The sequence below is a fragment of the Trichosurus vulpecula genome, chromosome 9 (assembly GCF_011100635.1).
Source record: "Trichosurus vulpecula isolate mTriVul1 chromosome 9, mTriVul1.pri, whole genome shotgun sequence".
NCBI classification, from domain to species: domain Eukaryota; kingdom Metazoa; phylum Chordata; class Mammalia; order Diprotodontia; family Phalangeridae; genus Trichosurus; species Trichosurus vulpecula.
Genome location: NC_050581.1, coordinates 147,218,776 through 147,236,736, shown reverse-complemented (window position 1 = coordinate 147,236,736; position 17,961 = coordinate 147,218,776). Strand labels below are relative to the sequence as shown.

Sequence of the window (17,961 nt, the reverse complement as noted above, 5' to 3'; positions counted from 1 at the left end):
AGACCCCACGTGAAGGGGAGGATTCCTCATTCCTGTCCCATTTAGCATCACAAGTCTGCAAATTGACCTCACTGAGTTACACCTAGTTGACACTACAATTCTCCCGCTGGCCAGAAGGGCAGAATTCCATGAAATCTACATACCATTCCCACTGGGCCACATCTTCCATAAGTGTCACTGAGAAGGGTTCTATAGACTCCTAGACTTGTGGATCGCCATCTGGCTCCAACTTCTTTCCAGACTCATTTTACTGATTTACTCCACCCCCATGCTCTTCGTTCTATCCAACTGACTCACCAAATTCCGCACATCTCCCACTTCCATGCCTTTGCACAGGGCCACCAGCCATGCCTGGAATGCTCTCTCCTTATCCCTGGGAATCCCTGCCACCTTCGGCTTGAACTTAAATGTTGCTTCCTATGAAGAAGCTGATGCTCTCAAATGTTAGTGCTCTCCTAATTACTTTGTATTCAGCTGCCCACATATTGTTTCCTCCCAATAGAATGTAAGTTCCCTGGGAACCAGAGCTGTTTCTTTTTTTTGTCTGCTTCCCCAGTGTGGGCATGGTGCCTGGCACATAGTAGTGAATACTTCCATAAATGCCTGTTGAATGGAATCAAATCCATCCGTTTGACAGGCACGTTTTGAGCTCCTAGTTTACTAGGCCCTATACTAGAGACTTCAGGGGATACAAAGGAAGTACGTTGTTTTCAGTCATGTCTGACTTCATGACTGCCTTTGGGGTTTTCTTGGCAGTGATACTGGAGTGGCTTGCCATTTCCTTCTCCCGCTCCTTTTACAGATGAGGAAACCAAGGCAAACAAGGTTAAGTGACTTGCCGAGGATCACACAGCTAGTAAGTGTCAGAGGCCGGATTTGAACTCAGGAAGATGAGTCTTCCTGACTCCAGGCCTGGTGCTTGTGCACTGTGGTAGCACCCGGCTGTCCACAAAGGAAATATAAGTAACATTAATTGCCCTCATAGAAATTACAGTATGTCTCAGAAAATAAAAAGTATATGCATGGAGTAACTAGCTCAAATGTGAAACTGTATATCCTAAGAGCCAAAATGGATGAACCAGACAAACCATAACATACAAAGGAGCTTAAAGAAAGGCAAGTCCTCAGGGGCTAAAGCACTTGGGGAAGGCTTCCTGGAGGAGGCAGCCTGAATATGGACCTTGAGTGATGGGTGAGGCTTAAATAGCTACAGTCTAGCGTGTATGTGTGTGTGTGTGTGTGTGTGTGTGTGTGTGTGTGTGTGTGTGAGAGAGAGAGAGAGAGAGAGAGAACCGGGGGGGGGGGGGGGGGGGGGAGAGAGAAAGGGAGAGAGTAAGTGAGTCAGTCCAAACTTTGTCTTCTAGGTGTTGGGGGTAATCTGGTGTCTATCCAGGCCAGCCGGATCTCTACCTACCTGTACTCCTGGAGTTCCCCTGGAGTCCTGCCACACAATATGAGAAGCTTTTGCCCCAATCCATGTTCCATTTTCTGCTCTTCAGGTGAGTCCAGACAGATCACTACATGGGTAAATTCTTGGCTTTAAAGTAATGAGTCATTGGCAAATGACTTTCATGGGTAGGCATAGGCACACAAAGTTGTGAGGTCAGCCAACTTTGACCCATTACTGCCTAAGACTCTGGTAGTTCTATTTGACATCCCTCCCTTCCCCCTTTCAATGCCGGCATTGAACAAAGCCTTTTTGCAGCAAAAAAAAAAAGGTATAAGGTATATCATTTGTATTTGAGTATGAAAATAAATTGCACCTTGCCCAGAGATGCCAAGAGGATAAGCTTTGAGGGGCAAGTCTTGAACTCTCTGGCAGACAAATTCTCAACCCTGTCCCCTTTCTCCTACATCACACCTCTTTCCTGAAGGGGAAAGAGATTGGATAAAGAGCTAGAAGGAACCTTAGTGGGTATCCAGTCCAACCCCTACAAACCGAGGCTCATTGTGACTTGCCCAGGGTCACAAAGCTCTCAGCTGCTTAGTGTCTAAGGTGGCATTCCAAGTCTGCCTCTCTTCGAGTCCAGTGTTCTATCCAGCACTCCAGGCTGCTTCAAGGTCAGATGTAGGATTGGGGAAATTGCAGGAATTTAGGCCTGGATGGAAATGCCAAGTCCCATTCCTGGCAAAGCTCTAATCTCCTTCTCATTGGCTGAGTATGCTCTGGCTTGATGCTGGTGATCATGGTGGGGAAGGGGGAGGGGAAGCTGCTGCCTTCCAGGTGGTGTTCAAAGGGAACCAAGCAACCCACCCCACCCCAGCAAAAGTTGCCTTGCCCAGGGTCACACAGCTCAGCTAGTTAGGGTCAAAGCTCAGACCCCTCGATACTCTACCAGAAAATACATTTTTCTGCTTTTGCTTATTGTGGCTGCAAGTTGAGCCTTGCGGTGAATCCATCTCTTCTAATACCCTGGTGTATTTCCCATGAGAATGCTTCCCTTCCTAACCTTGTATCATCTAAAGTTAACCATGCTTGGATTTGTCTGTCGTAGAGCTCATCCCTCAGAAAAGCAGCTCCTTAACTCAGTCTTGGGCCAAATACCTTCTGCCTTTTATTCCTTACAGAAATCAACTCTGTGTCTGCCCGAGTCCTGCTGTTCCTGGTGATCCCTGGCCATCTGACATTCCTCTACCTTATTCACGTCATGGAAGGACAGGAGATCAAGATTCATCTGCTGTTTGTGGTCCTTTATCTGGTTGCTTCATTGGCCCAGGTAAGGATTTGGGGGAGTACAGGACTTCAGAAAAAGATCTGAGGATCTGAGTGGCCTGCAAGCTCCATGTGAATCAGCCTGAAGAAAAATGAATTCGTTCTAAGTCTATGTCAGAAAGGGGAATACTGTCCAAAAAAAAGAGAAGGAATGACCCCACTGTCCACTGGTATCACTGGACTACATCCGGATTACTGTCTTCAGTTTTTGACAAACTAGAGCCAGCCTAGATACAGGCGGATCTGGATGAGAATTCTGCCATACTTGTATGATATTTTGAACCTTCCCAGATCCCTATCCCCTGTGGAAAGGATTTTCTTCCTCTTCAAGCCTTCTCTGGGTTTGCCCCCATTACAACTGTGTTGTATTATGCTTACGTGTGGACCTGTTGGCCCTGATAGAACATCAGCTGTGTGAAGGTAAAGGTGCAAAGAGGCAAATGTCGGCTTGATGTGAGATGTCCCAAAGCAGAACAGGATGCCTTAGGAGATCATGGATACCCTTCATGGAGGTCCACCTTCAAACAGAGATTGGATGACCAGTTGTCTAGTATGTTATAGGGGTGGGTTTTTTCTAATATACATTAGACTGGATCAAGCCTGGGGTCAGTGGACTTTTTAAAATATATTCATGGGGGCAGCTAGGTGGCACTGTGAGTAGAGCACCGGCCCCGGAGTCAGGAGTACCGGAGTTCAAATCTGGCCTCAGACATTTACTAGCTGTGTGACCTTGGGCAAGTCACTTAACCCCAATTGCCCTGCCTTCCCCCCTGCAAAAAAAAATACATAAAATATATTTGTAACTATGTCAGTTTGATTGGTTTCCTTTGTAAGCTATGCATTTTACTTTATACATTTAAAAACGTGTTTCTGAGAAAGGATCCATGGTTTCACTGGACTGCCAGTGATGCCAGAAACCCAAAAAAGGTTAAGAACTTGGACCTGCTGGCCAGTGAGGCCCCTTTGGACTCTGGAATTCTGTGATTCCATGATTATTGTTATGCAGCCTGATGGAGATCAGCGCAAAGGAGGAGCTGATTTTCAAGGAGATGAGGATAAAGGATTCTGGAAAAACAAGATCTAGCTTGTTCTTTGGAATGGGCCAAGCAGTTCCCACCATGCTAGGCCAGCCACTAAGAGAGGCTGCTAGTGATTTAAGCTTCCAGGAATTAAAGCTTCAATCTAGCCTCTTTCATCCCCTAGAATTTAAATTGGCTTTCCACCCAATTGTTCCCTGGCCACCCAGAACACTGAACATATCCTGAGGGAGGCCTCACTTGGTGACAGCTCCTCAGATTTACGGAGGCCACTTCATCTGGCTAAGAGCCTCCTTCTAAGGACCATTCTTCCGAAGTAGAACATAATTTCATCTGAGAAGGTCTGATGGGGTATATTCCTGGCACTCAGCTTGAAGCTTACGGCATCAGACATGATCTCTAAGTGGATGACACCCTGGCATATTCTGCCTCTGGTTTCATTCAGCTGGGTACTTCTTGAGGGCAGGATCATTTAGCCTTTCCTTGTATCCCCAGCACTTAGGACCGACATTGACGTATAGTAAACACTTAGTAAATGCTTGTTGGTTGATGGATGGCTAAAATCCTCCTTGCCCCCTCTAACCAAGCATGTGCTTTTGAATTTCCCACCCAGCTGACTGAGGCTTAGACTGTTTACTAACTGTTCCCCAGACAAGATTTCCACCTTCCACACCTGGGCCACCTATCATTTCATCAGTACGGTGGGGGGTGGGGGTGGACAGGGGTACCTGGTATGTAAATGCCCTCCATCAATACGATCTGTAACTTAGTCTTAGGGAGTTGCCAGGAGAAGTTCATTCACACAGCCAGGCTGTGTCAAAGGTAGGATTTGAACCTAGGTCCTAGTCTAAGGCTGCCCTTCTATCCACAAAGCCACACTTCCTCTCATGCTATATTGTTGTTCAATCTCTTTTCAGTCACGTCTGACTCTTCCTCACAATCCTATTTGGGGTTTTCTTGGCAAAGATACTGGAATGGTTTGCCATTTCTTTCTCTGGCTCATTTTACAGATGAGGAAACTGAGGCAAACAGGGTTAAGTGACTTGCCCAGGGTCATACAGCTAGTAAGTGTCTGAAGACAGGGCTTCCTCTGGGTGCTCTATCCACTGTGCCACCTAGCTGCCATATACCTACCTAGAATTCAGCTAATCCTTCACCCCCCAATCTAAACACACACCTCTCTCCCTCCCCGTCTTCCTCTCTCCTTTTCCCTCTCCTCCACCTTCACCATCACCCATCCTTCAAGGCTAAGTTCAAATGCTACTTCTCCGTTTGGCCTTCCCAGCTCCCCAGCTTCAGCCAGAAATGATCACTGTCCTCTCTGTACTATGATAGTATTCTGATCTCTCAAGCTCTTTGTATACTAACAATCCTTGTACTTGTCTTATCTGCCCTAATAGAGAGTAAGTTCTTTAAAGACAGGGACCTGATGAATTCTTTTTTGTCCCCCACAGAGCCTAATGTAGGACTTTGCACACAATAGGTGCTTAATAAATGCTTTTAAAATTGAACTGAATTTTGTTCCTATAAAGAGTCAGTTCCAGTGGGTTAGCTGTTAATATCAAACAAGTCTTTATTGAATATTTACACTCAGCCATCCAGTGCTTCAGAGAAAATCAGCATGGTCCTTGCCTTCCAGAAGCTTACAATCTAAGACACAAAGCATACAACTATTTAAAAAAAAAAGATAGTGACTGCTGAATTGTGTGCTATTTCTCTCAGAGGAGGAGAAGGCCAGTCTGAGCTCGGGCAGTCCAGGAAGGATTCATGGAAGAGTTGGGGCTTCAGCTGGGCCTAAAAGAATGGGTAAGTTGGAGATTAGGCAGAGAAGAGATGAGGAAGGCATTCCCAGAGAAATAGGGAAATTAGCATGAGCAAAGGCCAGGAGGCTGGAACAAAAATGGTTCATACAGGGGAGAGTGAGGAGACCAGCCAGCCAAAAACAGGACTGCAGGTCACTGTCCCTCTGGGGCAAAGGAGTTCCATTATCATGTATGGTTGCATTTTTTTTTATGCAAAGGCCATGGAACCAGAGGAAAATATCACAATGAACCCCCTCCTGCCTGAATGCCGCTTAACCAGATTTAAGCTAAGCCAGAATTATAGAGAACAGCTGCCTTTTCCCCCTCAAGGAACTTTTCCCCATAAAGCTGCTTGTAATCATGGAAAATGTGAATCAGTTGTGGCCACTGCTCTGTCTGGCCAGGACCCAAAGACTTTACTCCTGACTCGAGGCATCTCCACCCACCTCACCCCCAGCTACAAAGAGCCTTCCTCCGGGAGTCCCAGGGACACCCTCTGAGTACCCCCAAAGCAGGGCATCAGCAGCCCTTCTCCCAAGTAGGGAAGAACTACCCCCCAGAACTCACCCCAACAAACATGAAAAATCCCATCACGCAACAAAGTCATTGCAGAGGGGAACATTTAATGGTTAAAGTTACTAGGGGGTTGTTGCTATTATTCGTGATTGTGGTCTTCAAATATCTGAAGGAATGCCTGTATTTGAAAGAAGTGGATTTGCTCCATGTGACTTCAGCGTGCAAAAGTAGCACCACTGAGATCCCTGGACTTGGAGGCTCTGTGTTCCAATCCTGCCTGTCACTACCTGTATGACCTAGGGAAGGTTCCTGCATCTGCCCCCTTTCCCCCAGGTCTGAGTTTCTTTGTCTGTAAATGAGACTGTTAAACTAGGGAGCCTCTGTAGACCTTCCAGCCCTAAATCTTTGTTCCTAAGTTCTAGGGAGGTGGTGTATAAGGAAGAAGTTCCCACAGTCCCAGTGGAGCTGTCCAGCACTTGAGTGGCCTGCCTCGGAAGTGAGGGAGCTCCCTGTCATTGGAAGTGTTCAGACAGTTGCTGGATGATCTTCTCTGATAGAGGGGATTCCTACCCTGGGAGGACAGGTGGTTTAGGTCCCTTGCAGCTCAGACATTCTGATAACGATGCTCTGAGAGCCAAATAGGAGGCCCTGGTATAGCAGGTATAGTGGAAAGACCACTGGACTCAGCCGAGTGTCAGGCTCAGTTCTGCCACTTTCTACCTGTGTGATATTGAGCAAGCCACTTCTACTTTCTGAGTTTCATTTCTTCTTCTGCAAACTGGATGCTAAGGATCCTTCCGTCCTTAAAGCTCTGGTCTATTTAAATGCACTTGGATGATGTGTGGACTACAGTCAGCATGACCAAGGCATTTCTTCCCCAGGAGGACCCTTCTCTCAGACCAGGCGTCTCTCAGGTCTCTCCCCATTCTCTGCTCATCCCCATCCCTGTTCTTTTTCTCAGGCTATTTCTCCACTTAGAATGCTCCCCAGGCCCAGCCCTTGCTCATTCAAATTCTTTTTATTCTTCAAGGTCTAGATGAAGTCCTACTTTTCCAGAAGGTCTTCTCTGATTACTCCAAGCCATGGTGGGTCTCTTCCTTCTCTGACTTTCTATCCCATTTAGACTCAACATCACCATTTCTAGCCCTTGTCTATCAATGAATCAAAAAGCATTTGTGTGTTGAACACTTACTGTGTGTCTAGCTGGGGGGCCATCTCCAGTCGTCCTGATCTATATCTTGCCACTGAACCCAGATGGCTCCAGAGGAGAAAGTGAGGCTGGTGACTTTGCACCGCCCTCCCTCACTTAAATCCAATTCACTTGTGAGTCATGGTATGGTCCTCTTTGAGAATGAAGGACAAACAACAACATGTGTCTAGCTGCATGCTATAGAGATGCAAATACATAAGATGGTAGGATTATGTTACAGGGAAAGGAGAATGACATAGACCCTTGATCAAATCCTATCATATTCATTCAACATCGTCCGCTATATAGGCATTGAAACTGACGGAGGCATTGGGAGCCAGTAGATCTAGGTTCTAATCCCTCCGCCACTTACCATATTGTAAACAGGGAAGAGCTGCTTTCCCTCTTGTATCTCTTTTCTTCTGTAAAATGAGAGAATTGGACTGGATGATCTCTAAGGTCTTTTTCAACTCTAACATTCAATGTTCTATGGTCCCCTGCTAATGTGTTGCTCATATTTCCCCAGCAAGACTGAAACTCTAGTCAGAGACCACCTCCTCTTCTTTAGAAATATCACTTATAAACTGATCTTGGAAAAAATAGGGGGTTGAACTAGGCATCGTGATTGGGAGAGAAAGTGACTCCCACAACACCACAGTGCTGCCATACTTAGGAAACTGGGATGTCTAAGACTGAGGAACAACAGAAATTAGACAGGGAAGGGTAAGAGCTACAAAGGGAGTAACTTAGAAGTGGAAAAGAAAAGAAAGTTCACACCTGATATTTCAGAAGCTTTACCCTCTTACAAAACCCAAAGAGAGTAAAGAAAGAACAAGTACGGATATAGCTCATGCATCATGAGTTTAATTCAGAGCAGACTGGAAGGAAAGAGAAATCACAAAGAAGACAAAGCAAAGGAATACATCTTGGAAAAGAGCACAGCAAAAGAAAGCTACTTAACATAATAGGCTGAAAGGGATGTGGAAAAGGGAAAAACTTGAACTGATCACCCAATTGGGTGGAGAGAAAAAAGTTGGAAAAGGTAGAGAAATAATAAAAGAAATATATGGAATATTTTAAAGAATTTATTGTATCTTCTGACAGCATCAATCAACCAGCAAGCATTTATTAAGCACGCATTGCATGCCAGGCACTGTGCCAGTGTCTGGAGATACCAAGAGCCCTCCCCCAAAATAAAATAAACCTTTCTCTCAAGGAGTTTACATTCTATGCAGGAAGCTGATATGTGCAAATATATCTAGAATAAATACAGTATAGTTAGGGAGGCAGGACCCTGGCAGTTGGCAAGGCTTCATGCAGAAAATGGTGCTTCCATTATAGGTCTTACACACGGTAAAGACTTATTGATTGTTTGAAATGTGCCTGTATGTAGTGTAATATCTGTATACCCAGGGTCTTTAACCAATGGTCTGTGAACTTGGGAGTGGAGGGGGTGTTATGTTTTTATAACTGTATTTAAATATAATGTGTTTCCTATGTTAAGTCAGCAAACACTTATTAAGCACCTACTATGTGCAAGGAATTCTGTATTTTATTTTATGCATTTCAGAACGTTATTCTGAGAAGAGGTCTGTAGACTTTACAAGGTTGCTGATTATTTCTATGACCCTAAAAAGGATAGGAACCCTCATCTGTACCAACTTTAGCTATTTTCAGCTGCCTTTGGGGTCCATGACCTAAAAGGCAAGGAACCCCTAGCCTATCCCATACCAATTTTATCTGTTGTTCAGCTGCTAATAGGATCTATGACTCCAAAAAGTCTAAGAACCCATGATCTATACCAACCCTAGCTGTTGCTTGGATTCATTGGTCTCTTGGACTTCAAGACTGTCTCTCACTGGCGACCCCCAGCTCCTGGCCTGATTGACCTTGGTTTTCCCTTCCTGTACTGCACCCTACCCCCTGCCCAGCTCAGGCAATGATTCTGCTGTCGTTGTTCTCTTCTCTAGGTGCTGATCCTATTATACCTGGCAGAGATAATGGTGAGGCTGGTATGGCACCACTCTCAGGATCCTGACAGCCACTGCATCCCGTACCTCACTGGGATAGGGGATCTGCTGGGGACCAGCTTCCTGGCCCTCTGCTTTCTCTTAGAGTCCTTCATCTCTGTCAAGATGCATCTGAAAAATCCCAACATGGTGGAACCTGGACCCCCTTAGAGAACTTGGGCAAGAAAGCCCAAGAAACTTTATTCTCTGGTCTTGCAGCCTTTAGAATCCTGAAAGCAAATGTCCCAACAGTCAGACCAAAAGGATTTTGGGGCCTCTCCTCATAACCCCCTCTGCCAAGAAGATTATCTCATGTAGCCTCAGGCATTGTTACCTGGCAGCAGCCCAGAACATGGCTTGTATATACATGTAGGTGCCAGTGTGGCATGGGCTTCCCAATGGGAATGGTGTCATGGAAGGGTCCAGCATGTCTTTGGGAGGCCACACAAATGAGAAGGATGCTGCTCTGGCCAGATGTCTTGGCTCTTCCTCTCAGTGACAGTGTCCAACTTGGACAACTTCAGAGCTGCTATTTGGATCTACCCCTTACCCCTCTGCAGCTGTCCTGACCCAAAGGCAAAGCACTTCCCAAGGGGAATCCAGCCATGCCGCTGGGCCCAATCAAGGGCATGATATCTCTCCTTGTTCCAACTTAGTTCATCTCAACTTTTTCCCCAGAAACCCTATTAGGAAATTCAGTGTTTGAAAAAGTGTGGAATTAAATTATGTAGAATTTATTTGTCTTTTGTCTTTTATGTCCTGACAACGGTTGGTACAGAGATAGAGCTCGGGTTATAAAAACAATCAGCAGAGGCTGTTTGAACTTTTTTTAAAGTACTTCCATATTCATGATCACCTTTGATCTCCCCAACAGCCTTGATAAGCTGGGAAAACTTTATTATCCTTATTTTACAGAAAAGGAAACAGGCCTAGAGAAGTGAAAAAGTAGAATGCCTTGGCATGCAACATGGTATAGAGCGGGATGATGAGTTCAAGGATTTCTTAACCTTTTCTGTGTTACAGATCCTCGGGCAGTCGAGTGAAGCCCATGAACCCCTTCTCAGAATCATGGTTTTAAATGAATAAACTACAAGGATTACCAAGGAAACACATTAGATTGAAATACAGTTATCACAATATTTAAAAAGCAAGCTCATGCCCCACTCCCACCCTAAGATTAAGAATGCCTGCTCTAAGGCAACTGAATCCCAATCCCAAAGGTGAGTACTTGGGGAATGCTCCAGTGAGCCCATCAAGCATTTCTTAAGTACTTACTTACTATGGGCTGGCCACTGTGCAAAGTGCTAGAAATACAAAAACAAGGCAAAAACTTGGTCCCTTTCTGTAAGGAGCTCCCATTCTAATGGAGGAGACAACATACAAATAACTGTACGTAGAAGACTGCAGTATAAATGGGAGAGAAGCTCAAAGTGAAAGAATGGGGAGCTGAACCCCTGAAAAGACCTCCTACAGAAGGTTGAGCTGAGACTGGAAGGAAGCCAGGAGTCAGATGTGAAGAGAAAGAGCATTCCAGGCATGGCGGACAGCCGGTGCAACTGCAGTCAGGAGATGGCATGGTAGCAACAGCAAAACAGCCAGTGTGGCTGGATGTTACATGCATGGAGGGGAGTCAGATGTAAGAAGGCTGGAAAGGTAAGAAAAAGAGCAGGTTATAGGGCTGACTGGAGGCTGGATTGGAGTGGGAAGAGGCTGAAGCGGAGAGACCAGTTAGAAGGCTATTGTAGTCCAGGCAGGAGGTGATAAGGACTTGCAAAAGAATGGCATCCACTCAATTGGAGAAGAGACGTATACAAGAGATGCTGGGGTGGTAAAAAAAAAAAAAAAAAAAAAAAAAAAAGGATTTAACAACTGATTGGATTTGTGGAGAGACTTACTTGAGGAGTTGAGGATGACACCAGGGTTCAAAGCCTGGGTGACTGGGAGGATAGTGTTGCCTCAGACAATAGGAAAGATGGGAAAGGAGGAGGGTTTGGAGAGAAAGATGAGTTCCATAGCAGAGAAACTGACTCATAGGGCCAGCTTTATGTATAGGCAGCCACCAGGCAGAGCCAAGATGGTGGGTCTCCCAAATTCCTCACCGAACAACTTTAACACCTCAAAATGAATTCTGGAGTGGCAGAACCCACAAAAGAATGGGGTGAAACAATTTTCCAGCCCAAGTCAACTTAGAAGATTGGCAGGAAAGGTCTATTGCACCAGGGTGAGAGTGGAGAGCAATCCAGCATAGGCAAAGCCAGGGTGCCTCCGCAAGCCAGCAGCAGGCCTCGGGATCAACTAAATGGGCAGCAGAAGCTTCAGCTTCTGGCTCAAGAAAGCTCATAGGTGGTAAGGGGGTTGGACAACTGGTCAGAAGAAGATTACAGGGGTCCCTTTCTGAGCATTGGGTTCAGAACTCTGTTGCATTGCCCATACAGGGATCTAGGTCCCAGTCCTACATCACAATCCCAAGGTGAGAAGGAGCACTATCATACCAGAATTTGCAGCTGCAGGGGAACAGGGACCTGGTCACAGTTCCAGAGCAGGAACGAGTGGTTGTAGTTGCTCACAGACCAGAGCACAGGCCAGGCAAGTAGTAAATATACCTTTCCTTAGATCATACCACCTTGGCAGAACTGAAAACTTACAGACACACCCCACCCCCACCAGAGCTAGCTCTGAAAACAACTGCACAAAAAACTTGAAGTTTGAGACAGTGTCCCCTCCACCCTCAAAGCAGAGCCCAATTTTAACATAAAATTTAAAGGCTGGGAAAATGATAAACAATTAAAAAAGGACCTTACCATATGGTAACAGGCAAGATCAAAATACAAATTCATAAAAAGACAACAAAGTCAAAACTACTACCCCCCAAGCCTAAGCGTGCGCGCGCGCGCGCGCGTGTGTGTGTGTGTGTGTGTGTGTGTGTGTGTGTGTGTGTGTGTTGGTCTCAGTCCCAAAAAGAATTCCTGGAAGAACTCAAAAACAATTTTAAAAATCAAATAAGAGAGGTAGAGGAAGAATTGGGAAAAGAAATGAGAGTGATGCAAGAAAATCATGAAAAAAGAGTCAACAGCTTGGTAAAGGAGGCACAAAATAATTGAAGAACAATTAAAACAGAACAGGCTAAATGGTAAAAAGAGGCACAAAAATCCAAAGAAGAAAAGAACTTAAAAAGTAGAATTGACCAGATGGAAAAGGATTTACAAAATCTCACTGAAGAAAATAATTCCTAACAAATTAGAATTAGGCAAGTGGAAGGTAACATCATTCCAGGCAACATCAAGAAACAAAAAAACAAAACCAAAAGAATGAAAAAATAGAAGAAAGTGTAAAATATGTCATTGGAAAAACAACTTACCTGGAAAATAGGTTTAGAAGAGACAATTTAAGAATTATTGTACTACCTGAAAGCCATGATCGAAAAAAGAGCCTAGACATCACCTCCTGAAAGAGATCCCAAAATAAAAACTTTCAGGAATATCATAGCCAACTTCCAGAGCTCCTAGGTCAAGGAGAAAATATTGCAAGCAGTCAGGAAGAAACAGTTCAAATATTATGGAGCCAGGCTCCAGATCACATAAGATTTAGCATTCTACATTAAAAGATTGGAGGGCTTGGAATATGATATTCCAGAGGAGCTAAGATTACAACCAAGAATCAACTCCTCAGCAAAACTGAGTATAATCCTTGGTGGAGGGGGGGGAATGAATATCCAATGAAATAGAGGACTTTCCAGTATTCCTGATGAAAAGACAAGAATTGAATAGAAAATCTGACTTTCAAATACAAGACTCAAAAGAAGCACAAAAAGGTAAACACAAAAGAACTCGTAAAAGGATTCAACAAGGTTACATGGGAGGATGATACTTGTAACTCCTAAGAACTTTCTCATTATTAGGGTAATTAGAAGGAGTATACATAGACAGAGGGCACAGGTGTGAGTGAATATGATGGGATATCTAAAAAATAAAATTAAAAGGTGAGAAAGAGGAATGCACTGGGAGAAGAGGAAAGGAAGAGGTAGAATATGGTAAATAATCTCACATAAAAGGAGGGGGGGATGGTAGTCAGAAGCAAAACACTTAATGATGGACAGGGTGAAAGGAGAGAGTGGGATAAATGGAGAAAATGGGATGGAGGGAAATACACAGTAATCATAACTGTGAAAAAATACACAGCAAGTTTCTCTGATAAAGGCCTCATTTCTCAAATATATGGAGAATTGAGTTAAATTTATAAAAGAGCCATTCCCCAACTGATAAATGAAGTGGGTCATGTGAGGGAGAAAATATAAGGGGACACAGGCCCTGCAGGAACTGAAGGTCCTTAATCCTACTCTATGTACCTGCCTCTGGTAGCTGGGCTCTTACCTCATTTCCTGTGATCAAGCCCCTCCCTGCCTTGTACCCCAAGCCCAGTTCTGCCTGTACCCTCCACATATGCCTCAAAGCCTTGATTCCTCACTTCATGCCTAGTGAGGTTTTGTGACTTGTTGTCACAGTCATATTGTCAGGCACCGGAGTCCTATCCAGTCTTCGTGTCTCAGTCTCTACTACCTCCTCTCAGATGCTGACTTCCTGCCTACTCTGAACTTCGAACTTTTGTTAGTTCACATTTCTAAAGTACTTTAAGATGGACAAAGTGCTTTCTTCAGGACAGCTCTGTGAGGTTAGTGATGCAAGCATCCCCACACAGGTGAGGACACCCCTTCAAAGATGTCCAATGACATGCCCAAGGTCATAGCTAATCAGACTTGGAATTAGGGTTCAAACAGGAATTTTCCCTTATTCAATCAAATGCCCTTTCCCCTGCTTCTCAACTGTGAAACACGAGCACGCGCACACACACACACACACACACACACACTGCTCCTCCTCAGACATCTGCCCAAGATCCACAGCTGGACCTCCCTCATGCTGACTTTCAGCCCACATGGACCTGCCTCTTTCTGGGACACTAACCCTCATCCCATTCGACTATCCTGCCCCCATGGATCTCTGAGTACCAGCTAGCCTCACTCTCTACAGAACCCCCATTTCTTACATTTATTACACGGTAAAACCAAGGGATGGGAAGATTCAAAAGGAAAAGGAAAAAGAGAAAAATCAATGAAGGAGCTGGGTTAAGGAAGAAGACATAAAAGGAAAAGGTCCACAGAGTGGAAAGTTGAGAAACCAGACTCTCAGGATACTTAGCAGGTATTCTTCCCATGCCATAAGTTACCTCTAGAACAACTCTCCCACCTGTTTCCAGGATACTGTCAGGCAATAATGTTGGCATTCACTTTAGTAAGGCCTGGGGCAAGCGGGGAACTAGACCTACATGAAAATTTCTGGGCCCAGAGAGAGGGTACGACATGCAATTCCTTTCTTCTCTTTTTTTTTACATGTTATTTAGTATTTTATTTTTCCCCAATTACATGTAAAAACAATTTTTAACATTTGTTTTTTAAATTTTGAGTTCCAAATTCTCTCCCCTACCCCATGAGAAGGCAAGCAATTTGATTTAGGTTATACATGTGTAGTCATGCGAAACATATTTCCATATTAGTCATGTTGTACAAGAAAACACACACTCAGAAAAATCCCAAGAAAAATTTGTAAAAGTATGCTTCTATCTATATTCAGACTGCATCAGTTCTTTCTCTGGGGATGGATAGTATTTTTCATCATAAGTCCTTCAGAGTTATCTTGGATCATTATATTGCTGAAAATAGCTAAGTCATTCACAGCTGATCATCTTACAATATACATGCAACTCTTTCCTATCACCATAGGGTACAACACAGGATGAGACAGTCAGGACCCACATGCCCACCTCATCTTCTTCTTCCTCATTCCAACCCTTTCTTATAACTTACCTTCTTCTTCTTCTCATACTTTTCTCTCCTCTTCTGTCTCCCCCCAAACCACATGTTCTACCCTTATTCCTTCTCCTCTCTTGCTGGAATTTTGTTGTCATAAACTAAGGTAAAGGTTTGGGTTTGCCAAACCTGGGAGCTATTCGCTTCCTCTCAGGCACTATATCTGTGGGTTGAATATGCTGCCACTAGATGGACCGTGCCTAGACAATAAAGCTCTTCCATCGAAATTCAACTCTTTATTAAAACAGGTAAAAATAAATATTAATTAGCCACTATATTTATTAAAATAAAATGAAATCAAAGCAAGATTTAAATAAGTTAGTGCCCAGGTACAATTCGTTGCCTTTCTCATTAATTTGTATTCAATCGTTGTTTAAATTAAAACTAAACGTGTTCCATCTCACTCATCAACCTTTCAACAGGCAGTCCTCAATTTTTGTCATAATGCTTTCTTGGCTACCAGCATGGTAGAAAACGGATTTAACCTTAGTACAGCTGAGGTTCTGTTGTTGTTCAGTCCTTTTAGTCCTGTCTGTCTCTTCATGACCCCCTTTGGGATTTTCTTGGCAAAGATACTAGAGTGGTTTGCCATTTCCTTCTCCAGTCCATTTTACAGATGAGGAAACTGAGGCAAACCAGGCTCAGAGACTTGCCCAGGGTGATGCAGCCAGGAAGATGAGTCTTTCTGATTCCAGACCCACTCAAGACAGTGCGCCCATACAAACACATTCTCTGCCACCAGATGGTGCTCATTAAAGAGGGAGACAAAATACTTGGACCTTATTCCAGAGGCAGCAGCAAGGGTTTTACCTATTTCCACAAATGGGGGTGGGGTGGGGTGGAGAATGATAACTAAGCAGATGAAAACACTGAGAAATAAAGCTGGATTTTTTTTGGTTTTGTTTTACACAAGTAGATAATCAGAACCATGATATTTGTAATGAAAAAACAGCAGGGATTGATTGCTCATGCTCTAAGCTTTTGGCTCCTGGTTAAATTGGGGCTTCAGGGCAGTTTAGCATCAAAAGCCTTTGCATGTGGCCATTGTTTAGCCTTTAATTTTTCTCTAAGGGGATAATCTTTTACCTTCTTATAGTTTCACAGCGAAAAGGTCGTGTTTACACTTTCAATTTCCTTGCTTACATTCTCCTTCATCACAAAACCGAAAGAGAAAAACCAGTACATCATGAATTCATTGGAGAGATAATAAAAACTCTGAGACAGTAAAAACCAAACAAAAGCAAACCCCCAAAAAGTCCCTGGTGATTTCCAATCTCTAGGTTCCATGGCCGGGAGTTTCTAAAATACCGCAAATCCTCACAGAGACATCCTTATATATTAGGTAAGAGTGATAAACTCAGAGTTGAAAAAAAAAAACTTGCATTCAAATCTCACCTCTGGCATTTACCAGATGTGTGACTATCGGCAAGTGACTTAGCCTCTCTGAGCCTCAGTTTCCTAGTCTGTAAAAAGAGAGGATTGGGTTAGAGGACCTCTAAAATCCCTCCTAGCTCTAAATCTAAGATGCTGTTAAATTGAATGAGATCACCTCCCTTGTCCTGAAAGCTGGACTTCTATTAATGCAGCCTAGGGTCATATTAACTTTGTTAACAGCTGAGGGGCAGGAATATATATATATATATATATATACATATATATATATATGCATATATATACACACACATACATATATGTACATACATGTGTATATATGTATATATGTATACATGTATGTGTGTATTCATGTATGTATCCAAACATTATTTTTACAAATCTATTTAAATAGAAACAAAGTTTCCAAACTCAGATATGAAGGCAGCTATGAGGTATGTTGTCAAAAAAGCACTGGGTTTTTGCTCAAAAGATTTGGGTTCAAAGCCCCACTCTGAGGCTTTGTCACCATCTCACCATGAGTCATTTCTTCTCTGTGGGTCTCTGTTAATCTCTGTAAGAGGTGTCGATGTGGATGTGTGTGTGTGTGTGTGTGTGTGTGTGTGTGTGATTGGCCTGTACAATAGAAAGACTGTTCAGCTAATATGTTGTATGGCTACATATCTGATCTGGGCTCTGGCCTGCCCCTCACCAAGGAAAGCTGTGATTTCTGACTTCGGGGAGAACAGGAAAAGGATGTGGTTCAGTGTTTGCTCCTTCCCTTGCCTACTTCAAGAGGGGTGTCTGGTTAAAATTATATCTACCACATATTAAGTATCTCTAAGTCTAGGGGTATAGTAGTTTTGTAATGGACCCATTTTTTAAAAGCAAAACAGTAAACAGAAATTTGGGAAGTACAATAGATTAGAATCATCCAAGAAACTGTTTTTGTTTCATGGTGTCTGACTCTTCTTGACCCCATTTTGGGGTTTTCTTGGCAAAGATGCTGGAGTGGTTTGCCATTTCCTTCTCCAGCTCATTTTACAGATGAGGCAAACAGGGTAAAGTGACTTGCCCAATGTCACACAGCTAGGACATGTATGAGGCTGTATTTGAATTCATAAAGATGAGTCTTCCTGATTCCAAGCCCAATGCTCTGTTCCCTGCAGCATGTACCTGCATGAGACCAAGGAATGCAAGCTCAGAAAGGAGCTCTTCCACTTTCATTTAACCAAAGAGAAAGGGAAAAATTTCACGAATCAGAATCCGTTATTAGCAGTCTCTAGGATCACAAGTGCTGGGACAAGTCAGAGGATATGTTGGACTGGCCAGATTTCCCCACAAGTTCACACCTCCAATAGCTTATCTCCAGTTCACAACTCAAAAAAGTCCAAGCATTGGCTCTCTCGGCCTGTCGCCTCTACAGCACCCCAGCCACCCACGGTGTCACTACAACTGCTC

At 43.8% G+C, this 17,961-nt stretch overlaps 1 protein-coding gene across 2 annotated transcripts in view; it reads left to right on the top strand.

Annotated features, from left to right (window-relative positions):
• The window catches only part of SLC41A3 (solute carrier family 41 member 3), a 66,832-nt gene extending 56,829 nt beyond the window's left edge, over positions 1-10,003 (top strand). The window contains exons 9-12 of one of the 2 annotated variants that reach the window (XR_005009129.1): positions 1,365-1,499; positions 2,569-2,717; positions 5,473-5,556; positions 9,228-9,311. Coding sequence is in view for 1 of the 2 variants with exons in the window: in XM_036738488.1 (XP_036594383.1) it covers positions 1,365-1,499; positions 2,569-2,717; positions 9,228-9,437 (494 nt within the window). In the remaining variant the exon portion in view is untranslated. Of the gene's footprint in view, positions 1-1,364; positions 1,500-2,568; positions 2,718-5,472; positions 5,557-9,227 lie in introns of both variants that reach the window. The other variant, XM_036738488.1, reaches the window with a different exon arrangement.
• Positions 10,004-17,961: the final 7,958 nt, after the last annotated feature.